The sequence below is a fragment of the Barbus barbus genome (assembly GCF_936440315.1).
Source record: "Barbus barbus genome assembly, chromosome: 24".
Taxonomy (NCBI): domain Eukaryota; kingdom Metazoa; phylum Chordata; class Actinopteri; order Cypriniformes; family Cyprinidae; genus Barbus; species Barbus barbus.
The window spans coordinates 17022122-17033897 of NC_136752.1; the positions used below are offsets into that span (position 1 = coordinate 17022122).

The 11776-nt window shown below is 35.1% G+C and overlaps 1 protein-coding gene across 1 annotated transcript; it reads left to right on the plus strand.

The window, feature by feature from the left end:
* The first annotated feature begins 517 nt into the window (after positions 1-517).
* On the plus strand, positions 518-11214 carry LOC306843446 (uncharacterized protein). Its single transcript, XM_079374962.1, has 8 exons — positions 518-754; positions 1332-1381; positions 2397-2490; positions 4492-4560; positions 4815-4898; positions 7088-7396; positions 9311-9678; positions 10238-11214. The coding sequence occupies exons 1-8, from the start codon at positions 709-711 to the stop codon at positions 10319-10321; spliced, it is 1104 nt and encodes a 367-aa protein (XP_079231088.1). The 5' UTR covers positions 518-708; the 3' UTR covers positions 10322-11214.
* Positions 11215-11776: the final 562 nt, after the last annotated feature.

Here is an 11776-nt window from a genome sequence, read left to right on the forward strand (position 1 = left end):
AAAAAAAAAGCTACAGCCTTGTTTTGAAATGCCTAGATGAGTTTCAGGAAAGGGTGATGTTATGTTTTTGTTTGCCTTTGGTCCCAAGCAGAATATTAACACAGCAAGCAAACCAGCATCGCTTAAATGTATTGCTTAATGTTGCGATACATTTCAAAATGAGTAAAAATAGGCAAATAAATCAATTTCTTTAGATGACCCAACACACCCGTCTATAAAATATGGGACCCCAACTATCGAATAGAATTTGTACTTAGGCTACTACTTAGTATAGGCTATATGCATACTATGTGTATTATTACTAGAATTAATAACATTTAAATAATCAGCAAATGTATGAAATTAAAGTAAAATTTAAGCATCCATATATGCATATAGTAATATAATAATAATAATAATGAACTTTTTTTTCATTATCATTCAGTAGATGGTGAACTAAGCAGCTGTACTTCATACTGATGTCATTTCCTCTTCATCACATCTTCTATATAAAGGCGGCATCGCTGCAGTAGTGAGTAGTGACATTGAGGCATTGTGATCCGGCGAAACAAATAAGAAAAGGCGCCTTATGCGCATAATGCATCCATAAATCAGCGAGTGTTTCCCTTCACTCCGAGGAAAGGACAATACTAGCGTTCATTCGCTTTTCTCTGGCTCGACGGTTCTTCACTTTTAAACAGACGGTTGCCTGCGCTTCGTATTACGACAATGATCGCACGAGGATGCGCTGCTCTCGTGGTGCTGGTGAATTTTGGTAAGTGTGCAAGATGTACAAATAATCACGTAACGTGTTAAGTTATCGTGGGAATACTTAGTGGAATTTGGATGATGAATTGATTCTGTTGACTACATTTTCTACATGTGAGCTGTGCCATGTCTCTGTCAGCACCAAGGACAGCGGATAAAACACTTGTGAGGAGCACAAAAGGCTTTTCACACTTGACATTTGTAAACGTAATCTCGTTACATGCTTTACAGTGTTAATACAGTCTTTTAGTAATTCATCTTTTTCGAGATTTCGCATTGTAAACCCAGGGTTACATATTTACAAAGCCATTGACATTAAGACAAATACAGCAATAACCGCTTGTTTACTGTATCTGTGTAAATCTCCTCACGTTGCTCCACCTCGGTTGTTTTATAACTATAAAACATACAACAAAACATGACATTTTAACAGTTTTCCTCAGATTACAAACAGCTAGTGAAAGTTTCTGCGACTTACAAAGAACATGAATAATTAATGAGCTAAGCCCTGAAGCAGTTTATGATTGGTTGTCTGTTGCACAGAGTCATTTGTTTTTGCTTATCAAAACTCTCTCTTTCTCCAGTCTTCTCCATACCTGTCTCTCCAGGTCACTTGGACGATAATGATGTGAAGGTACGAGTTGATAAATCATTGTTTAACAAACAAACTATTCGTTTTCGGCTTCACTGCTGTTCAGTATTATTTTGATGTGTATTTGGAGCAGCCTTTTGGAACATAAGGATGCACAGAATGGCAGCAGCCATAGTCCATGTTGTCAGGAAGTGTGGAGGAAAGCAGCATAAGTGAGACAGTGACTCAACAACACGATTTCAGCCTAGTGACAGCTGGTGCCATGTGTGCTTACTCAGAGGAGGCTACCAACTACAGATGACTGCAAACTGTGCTTTTAAACTATGATGAACTGAATTTAAACTTAAATTGAAGTTGGGTTGCAAACATTTATCTCAGTTGAGATTGTCACATGATTCTTTCCTTAAGAGAGGGTATGTTTTGATGAAGGACACTTGAGTATTCTAAAATGTGTGTAAATCTGAAGTTTTGGGGGGGAAGACATCGGCAATGTCAAGTTGCAAACAGATGCAGTTCTTCTCGGTAAAATGATAATGCCATTTCAGCAACGCTTTGGCCTTACTGAGGGAGGCTGTTTTTCCCTGACAGCAGAGAAATGTTTGACTTTGGGGGAATGTGGAGCCAAACAAATCGCAGAGACGGGTGAGAGGGATGAAAGCACTGAGGAGGAAATGATATTGATTGAAAGTGAAATGTAAGACAGTAAGGATGGCTAGATATGGGGGGTTTTGAGATATTGTTGGCATGCTGCATCTGTGTCCTCTGTTACATTAATCTCATGAGTGCATGGAGTCCATATATACACACTACCGTTTAAAAACAAGGATGCATTACATTTATTAAATGCATATTTGAAAGATTTCTAAAGGATCATGTGACACTGAAAACTGGAGTAATGGAGCTTTGCCATCACAGGAATAAATTACAATTTAAAATATATTCAAATAGAAATATTATTTTAAATTGTAATAATAATATTTCACAATATAATTTTTTTTCAAAATAGCTTAAACATGTCTCGCTATTTCCTAACCCAATCTTCTCTGTCTTTGTGTAGGTGATGAAGTGTATTGTGGAAGTAATTGCAGATGCCCTGTCCAAGCCTCATCCCATCCCAGTCTCCCAGGACTGCCTTGAAACCCTCAGCGCTGGTGAGTGCCTACATTAGTGACACCTGGACTACTATTATTTCTGTATATTTAGCTGCACTTGGGTGCACTTCCTTCCTATCATCAGCAGTGACCTTCCCGATATGATCAATATATGCTATCATTGCTGCTGTGACTTCACGTTTCTGATAGTTGAAAGTTAATGGAGCAAAGTAATGAATGACATTAGCACAGGAGTCATAGTGTGAAGTTTTGCCATGCACTGTTGAGTCACATTGCAGAGACTTTTTTCGTTGATACTTTAAATTGGAAAATCAATCATTCTATTAGCAAGGCAGGTACTGTTACTGAGATAACGCTTACAACAGTGAAATCAGACGCTCTGTGAGAGGCTTACACAATGAGTCTAGGACAAAGAAACAGTGAAGGACAGATACTGACAGAAGGAGAGAGGAGGACCGATTTGAGAAAAGCAGAATTTCATAAAGACACTGTAAAAATGTTTTTAAAAAAATTGAACAGAAAAATTGCTATACTAAAAACTTTAACTGTTAGTTACCTTACCAAAATATAGAAAAAATATATTATATTGAAGATAATATAATATAATAGTAGTAATAATAATAATTATAATAAGAAAATCATTATTATAAAATTAATTAAAACTTATAAAATAAATAATTGAATAAAATGCATTTTAAATTTTAAGAAAATATTGTTACTGTCAGTCCTCTGTCGTGTGTGCCATGTGTTCCTGCCTCTTGTGTCCTTTTTTGGTTTCTTTCCTGTCCTTGTTTAATGTGATTATTAGTTCATTCTTGTCCAGCTGTTTGTGTAATTAGCCTGTGTATTTAAGTTCCTGCCTGTTCAGTTTCGCGTCGTCTGGTCTGCTCATTACTCCCTGGTATTCCTGTTTGTGTCAGCCTTGCCTTGCCTTGTTTGGAGTCATTAAAGACTGTTAATTTGAGCTTACTCCTCGTCTGCGTGTTCCTGTATCCTCCTCGTGTGTGCACCGTGGCAGTTACAATGATAATTATTTTCATTTAAAAAAATAAAAAGTATAAATCACCTTATATATTATAAACCACCTTCTAATTCATAGCGAAAGGGACATTCTCAAGATTCTGTTTATACCCACCTTTTTTGTTATTAATACAGGAAGAAAAATAATTTAATAGTTCAAATAAGTTAGTGTATTAAAATTGCATTATTAAAAGACATACAGTTAGTAACTGTAAAATATACAGTAGGGTAATCACAGTAAACTACATCTATAACTGAAACTAAAAATAAAAAGATAAAGATCATTAGTTGAAATAAATGTTAACTGAAATACAATATATTAAAAAATAATTTCTCATTTTAATTTAGTTTAACCCGATGAACTGAATAACTAAAACTGAAATAAAAAGGAACAAAAAGTATATACACATATTTAAAAACTACTAAAAATGCATCAAAATGACTAAAACTTGAACTAAAATAAAATGAAAATGGACAATGCAAAAATAAAAAATGGTAAAAAAAAAACCTGTTATGTCTCAATGATAAAATAAGACTGATATACAGACACCAAAATACCATTCCCTAATGCTTGTCCATTATTTGTCAATTCTGTACAGCAATATTCTGGCAGCTACAGCTACAGCTGTCAGTTCTGTACCATAACTTTAACAGATTGCGAAGAGGCTTGGCAGAGAAATAAGGCGACAGACATTTTTGGAGAGAAAGTAAGGAGTAGAGTGAATAGCATTGCCATCGAGTGAGCAGCCAAATCTGCATGCTCTCTTTGTCGGTCAGCAGAAAAGGAAAATTTTGACTCAACGTTAATTCAACGCAAATCTCTCCTCCCCCCCTCTTTATTGCTTTCACTTTCTATCTTCTCTCTCAGTGGACCTGATCATTAATAGTGCTGCTCAGGAGAAGGCAGTAAATTTCAGGGCAATTAATGCAAATAATGTAAAAAATAAAGTGAAGTGCTAACTGCTAAAAATAGTGTTTGGAGTTTGGAACTGTTTGTGAGGTGTACCTTATATTTTCCAGATGACAGGCTTGTGAGCATCCTGCGCCACCGCAACTTTCTCCGAGAGATGCAAGATATCGCTGTGGAGGGTAAGAGGCAGATGCACCAGATTTGATTGGGACAGCATTAACTAACTCTGTTTCCTATAGAGAAACGCTAATGGTAGCAGAATGTCAGTTGGGTGCTAATGGCTTTTTTGGCAGCAGTAGGTCATTTGAAATGTAGAGCAGAGAATTGTATAACACTGCTGATGAACTCTGAAAGAGAATCCATACATTCTGTTTTATTGCCAAGAAGCTGCCATGTCTGCTTGTGACCATTTCCCCACCAAACTGTTTCTTAGGAGCCAATGAAGGAGCACAGAAACACCCAGGAGATCCTCCTGAACATGTGACTAGCCTCTCTAGAGACACAATGAAAACTGCAGGTGAGATTAATCCACTTCTTAATTGCCACGGTACATGACTCTATGCTAGTCTGCTACATCTTTATTTATTTATTTACATTCCCATACGGAAATGTTATATCTGAGAGTGTTATTGCCATATATGTTACATATATATATATATATATATATATATATATATATATATGTATATATGTATATGTGTGTGTATTAGTGCTGTCAAACGATTAATCATGATTAATCACATCCATAATAAAAGTTTTTGTTTACATAATATGTGTACTGTATATACTTATTATGTATATATAAATACACACATACGGTATATATTTTAAAAATATTTACATTTATATTCATAAATGAAAATATAAAATGAAATATGTATATTTTTATATTATATTTATTATATATATATTTAATATATAAACAACATATTTTTCTTAAATATATACATTCATGTGCTTGTATTTATATATAGGCTAAATAATAAATATACATAGTGTACACACATATATTATGTAAGCAAAAACTTATTTTGGATGCGATTATTCACGATTAATCATTTGACAGCACTAATATATATATATATATATATATATATATATATAAATATAATTTTTTTCCCACATATTTACATACTCTGTCTGGATAGATGAAAGTTAGAGAATATAGAAAGATTCTGTAGAAAATTTTGTTTGTGTACATATGATAATTATATCTATATGATGATTTTTTTTATATGGTATAATTAGTAGCAACCATATATGTCAACAATATATTTTATTTATATGCAACTTTATTAAAACAACATATATACATAAATCTGTATATTAAGTTTTTTTGTAATAATTTTTTTTTTAATGCATGTGTGTCTTTTATACTCATATAATATCATATATATGAGTATTATACTCATATATAATATTATATAATATATAATAAGCTGTATTGATGAGTTTTAGGATGGATATACATGTATGTGACATATGTCCAAAAAAGTTCATACATATTTGTGTGGGCTAGATATATATGTTAATATATTGTTCCAATTTCTAAGGCTTCATTTGTGTTTTTACTTCATACGAAAATACGATCACAATTTAATATATATTTTTAATATATATTTAATTTGTGTATGGGTTGTTTTACTATATTATTATATTATATATTTTTTATATACATGCTTATACACTTGCATATTAGAGAAGAAAGACGAGAGATTATTCTAATCGTAGAATAAATTCCTGGGAAAAAAACAAAAACAAACGCTGCTTTGATTTAGCATTGCCTGTCACTCTTCAAAGGATAGAAGTGCTCTCAAAGCACATTTTAGTGTGAACCACTGTGTTCTGCTCGTTAGTGATGCACTTAGCAGCATTCTGACAGAATCAGGGCAGAGGGCACATCTGTCTCTTCTAGTGTGCATCCTTTCGTGGTGAAAATGCACACTACCAGTGGTACAATATTGAGCTTGTAAAATTTCTTATGCAAATGATCCTGGACTTTTGTCTTGGATATGTCATATCTCAAGTCCGTGGGCACAAGTGTGTGGGTGCTAAATATCATTCTGTACTTACAGTGTGAGAGTCAAGTAAAACACAGATTGTGTTTTAAACTACCCCTTAATTTGTGAGTGGGTTGTCATTTCATTTGACCTCATTCAAAAGTGCTGACCTTGAAAATGGTGTCATCTATTTCTATGATCTGCTTGCATTGCAATTTCACATATTAAGCCGTGTCAGTCTACTTATGGTCAGTCTGCTTAACTTTTTCCTGAGGTTAACGTGTTTTGAACACACCATCTATATGTTCGTTTTCAAGTACTGTGCTGCTGAGGTCAGACAGATTGTGCCAAAGAAAACCCATGTAAACAGTCTGTTCCACAACCTTGCACTTTCATTAAAAGGCACTGCAGCAGAATCACAGACGAATCAAATCTAAAAGCTTAGAACCTGAAGACCTGAAAGAAACAAAAACAGATCTCAATAAAGTCAGTCTGTCATACAGTATATAAATCAAACCCTAAGGATCTTACCGGAAAGAAACCCATCTGGATAAAAGAATATCACACAAAACATTTATTTATTTTGATATATGAATATATTAATTTATTATCATATATGAACACTATATAATTACAATTTCTTTCTTTATTTGAATAATACAAAAATGAGCACCTAACCTCAGTGTAACCCTTTACCATCCTACAGATGATCAGTCAATGTTGGTTGCCTTGGATAAACCAGAAGAAGATGCAGAGAAGAGAGGAGTAGGACAGGAGAGCTCCAGGGAGAGTGAGGAGACAGAGCAGGAGTCTCAAAAACGCTACCAGATTGCTGAGGAAGAGGAGCGTGAAGAACGTGAGAGTCCTAGCAATCACATTTCCAACTCCATAAACCCAGAGCAGAAGAGAGAGTCACAGGAGGAGGTCACAAAAAGGGAAGAGGGTAAACAAGAGGAGAAGAAACACTCCAGCTTGGAAAAGGAGAAGGGAAATGATCCGGCTCACCACAAAGATGGTAATGACGAAAGCAATGTGTGGGATGCCATATGCGCTACTTTCTGAGTTTATCGTTGGGTTGACAGCCTTATTCAGTATGATATGATATAACAAGTGAAATTCTGACTGTAGATGAGGTGTAAGGATGCATTACTGGCCCGATGGGTCCAGTGCCCTGGGACCTCTCAAATTCAGGGACCTCCTGCTGAGAAGCTTGTGGCTCGATACCTGGAAACAAGCCACTGCAGATGTACAATTGATAGATGAATAGTGCTTGAAAGTGTGCCAGAAAGTACTGCCACGTTGTGAACTACACAAAGAAATGAAATATGTCACTTGTTCCAGGATCCTTCACAGCACCAGCAGAACACACTGATGTTCTACACTACTAGATTTCTTGATTTATTACGATTCTGAAACTCTCGATTCAGTTAGATTTCAATTCAGTTCTCATTTCATTCCTTTTTGATTCAATTCTAATTCATTTGGGTGTATTTCAGCTATAATGTCCACTTTGCTTAAAAATAAAAAATCTCTCTCTACTAACGCTGTAAATAACACAAGGCAGTGTTTAAAACCGATAACTTAGGTTATTTCCATAGGGTTTTTTTATATTTATTAAAAGAACTGATTTATAAGAGTTATTCATTTCAGGAATCATGCTACACTGATTGTGCTGTATGTTTTTGATTCACTACAAAGAACCAGCTCAAGAGTCATTTGTTTGTGAATTGGATTACACTGGTAACCAATGTAGGTTTTAGATCCACTAAAAATAACAGACTCATAACAATCGTGGAATGGACACTGGTGCCATTCATTTTGATACAAGTTACATAAAATGTGATTTCTTGATACATTAGGTGAATATTAATTTTAAAATTGCTGTGTAATGTTTTGTTTTGACAAAACATTGTAAATTCTAATTAGTGATTACGAGTTCTAACAACAGAACATTCATATTTTTACTTAGCTCTAGTCACACAACATTGCATTTCTTTTGATTTTAATTATAATGTGTTTTTCTTCTCTTTGTTTCTTTTCATCTCAAAACTGAGGTATTATTTAACATATTTACAATTGTTATTTGGCCATTACATCATACATTTGTAACACGAATGACTTCAAAGTATCATATCATATAAGGATCATAAGTACCATGATCAGATGTGTACAGCTTTAAGCCCAGCAGATGAACAAATAGCCACAGTGCTCCTACTAACAAATTGTCACCCCTCCTACATTCGATCAATAGCGACATAATCACTACTCTTTGAAAAGTGTGACTGTGAGTAACAGGGATGTCCAGGGAGAATTCATATAACAGGCACTTGCTTATATCATTGAAGAGGTTGGGAATAACAGCAGGAGATTGTGTCTAAGACAAAACAAGGTTAAAACGGGACAGGAGGAAGGGATGGGGAATGAAGATTGATAGGGGAATTTAGCAGTGCTCCATGAACAGGCCAGTGTGACAGTGCCTCCATTTATGAAATGAAATCCACGTTGCACTGTGGCCCGCTGAATCGATTCAATAATTGATGTTGAAGGCCAGCCAGATCAGCAAGCTGCCTGTAGCTTGTTAAAAGTAGCCCTCAGATCTCAGAGGAACTTGGTGAAAAATCAGACATTTCAGGTGACTTTGCTTTAGTGTGTCTGTTAATAGAAACAATGATTTGGGAATCTGTGTGTTCATGAGTACAGATAGGACAGGATGGGGGCTTATATTTCAGGATAAGAGGCAACAAGCAGTGAGCTGTGAGCTGGCAAGAGAGAGCATTTCATTTAGAAGAGTGCTGGGTTTGCTGATGCTGCACTAAAGTAAAATGTGTGTGTGCGTGTGTGTGTGTGTAGAATAGAGAGAAGTGACTAAGATAGATTAAACAGAGAAGATAATATAATAATTATAATTTTGTTCCATTTTTATCTGAAGGGGAAACAGCCACAGATGATCAAGAAGCCAATCCTGATGTAAAACAACCCATCATGGAGGACAGCGAGGAGCACAAGGGAGCTGAAACAGAAAGAGCACATTCAAAAGAAGAGCTGGAAGAAGAGGAGGAGAAGAAAAGAGAGGTTGGAGAGAAGCGCTGGAGTCGTGTGAGCAAACTGTCCCACAAGAGAGTAGATGCAAGCCCAAAACTGGATGAGCACTGGGAAGCACCACATCACTCTAAGGAGAGAGAAGATCAAGAGGGGGAGCTGTGGAGGAGCCCGGAGGAGCAGGAGCTGCAGCTCATGGCACAAACTCAACCACAGGACAAACGAGATGAAGAGGGCAGCGGCAGCAGAAAGACAGGGGTAGGACACCTACACGTTTTCTTAAAAGTACACAAACAGTATTTTTCTTCCGAGGAACACAAAAGTAGAATTTTTCTTTCTTTACATGGCTCTTTCAGTGAATCCATGGTTCATTGTGACCATGTTGGTCTAGCTTCAAAAATGACAAAAACAACATTAAAATAATCCATGTGACTAATTCCAAATCATCTGGAGGAGTCATGCTATAGTTTTGTGTAGATATTTTATAGTTTTTTGTTCTTTATAAATTAAAAAAATATGTATATGAAAACTATGTAATCAGTATATTGAAATGATTTCTGAAAGATCAAGAGACACTAAAAATTCAGCTTTAACATTAGGAATAAATGACATTTTAAAATATATTAAAATTGAACAGCTATCCTAAATTATTAATTTCAAAAAATTATAAATGCAAATAGATAAATACTGTCTTGGTGTGCATAAGAGACTTAATAAAAAAACGGACCTCAAACTTTTGAATGGTAGTGTACAAGTAAATGCTCATGAAGCAGTTTAAAATGAACTAATGGCCTGATTTTCTCTCTTCTGTCATCAGGATGCTGAGATTGAAAGTCTGGCTGCCATTGAGGCTGAACTGGAGAGTGTGGCTCAGAAACTCCATGATCTGAGACGAGGCTGAGCTGCTCCAGCTCTTCTTCTCTTTCCACTTTGCCCTTCATCTCTCCTTCAATAGAAAGGCATGTTAACTGGAGATGAGGCTCTCACCTTCTTGCTCAGTCCACAGCAGTGCAAGCTCTTATCTCAGCGCCGCAGATTCTGTGCTTATTCCCTCCATGTGTTAAATGAAACCTCAAAGCAACTTCTCTGGTGTCAGACATTCAGAGGTCCCTTCACTTTTTTTCTCCTAGCTCCTCCGCTTTGCTTTAATGTGCTTGCTTCCCGAAGAAATTTGGCCATTGAGTACATTGTAAAATATTTGCTACCCAGAATTATCACACTAGGTTGAAATTTTAATATACGTAAGGATACATATCTGAAAGATTGTACCTGATATAATGGAGTCTTATGATCCATAGGCAATAATGTTTTTATTAGATATGGTGATGACTGTAATTAAATGCTTTTTGGGTTTCAAGAAAACAAATAAAGATCAAAAAGAAGTGTTTCAAACTGATTCCACAAAGTGTGAGTCTGAACTAAACCTCAAAGCGACCCAAAACTGCAGACAAACAATCAGTCAAAGAATTCTCAGTGCATAAATCATTCTTTTGTTATTTTAGAGGCCTTTTCTGTCTCAAAAGAAAAAAATTAACATATTTACAAACTATACATCATGTACAAGTATAACGTGATGGGGATAAAACAGACTAACAAACTTACAAAGTCAAAATAACAAATTTAATACATTTGCCAATCATATTTCAGGGAAAGTTCACCCAAAAAATGCAAATTCTGTCATCATTTACTCACTCTCATGCCATTCCAAACCTGTATGAATTTAGTTTTTCTGTGAAGGAAAAAAAATTATAAATGTGTTGTTTTTTTTTGTCAATAAAATTAAAGTGCTCAGTGAATGGTTCAGTGTTGTTTTAACCTCAGTTACTTTCATTGTATCAACAAAAACATTTTTCAAAATATCTTTTGTGTTTTAAAGAAGAAAGAAAGTCATGATGACTGAATTACATTTTTTGGGTTAACTTTTTTTTTTTGGTGAAGTTTGTTAATTTTCGATTTGCAATCAATGCATAACCCCTATACAATCTCATAGCACCTGCCACAGGTTTTTAACGGGCCCTTCAGATATGAAATGATTCAGCCTTAAAAAATCGTATTCTTCAATCTTTTTAAAAAAAGCAAGCAGAGCTGCTGTTGCCGTGTTTTAAGAGATTAATTGCCAGCAGATTGCTTCATTCGGTGTTCCAGCTGGACACCTATTTAAATAATGCAATGTCTTACACCCAAATTATGACACCAATTTTCCTTTCAAGTATTTCATTAATATATTAACATCAATAAAATTTGTAGTTTCTCCACAAAGCCATTTTTCTGCAAATCAAGTTCAGTGCAACATTCATAAAAAATCTAATCATATATATATATATATATATATCTCCAAGATCAGGTCGACCATTCC

Bases quoted from the DNA above. Each gene is read 5' to 3' on its own strand.
- LOC306843446 (XM_079374962.1), top strand. From the start codon at position 709: ATGATCGCACGAGGATGCGCTGCTCTCGTGGTGCTGGTGAATTTTG. The intron at 1,382-2,396 runs GTACGAGTTGAT...GTCTTTGTGTAG, and splicing joins TGGACGATAATGATGTGAAG to GTGATGAAGTGTATTGTGGA. The intron at 4,899-7,087 runs GTGAGATTAATC...ACCATCCTACAG, and splicing joins AGACACAATGAAAACTGCAG to ATGATCAGTCAATGTTGGTT.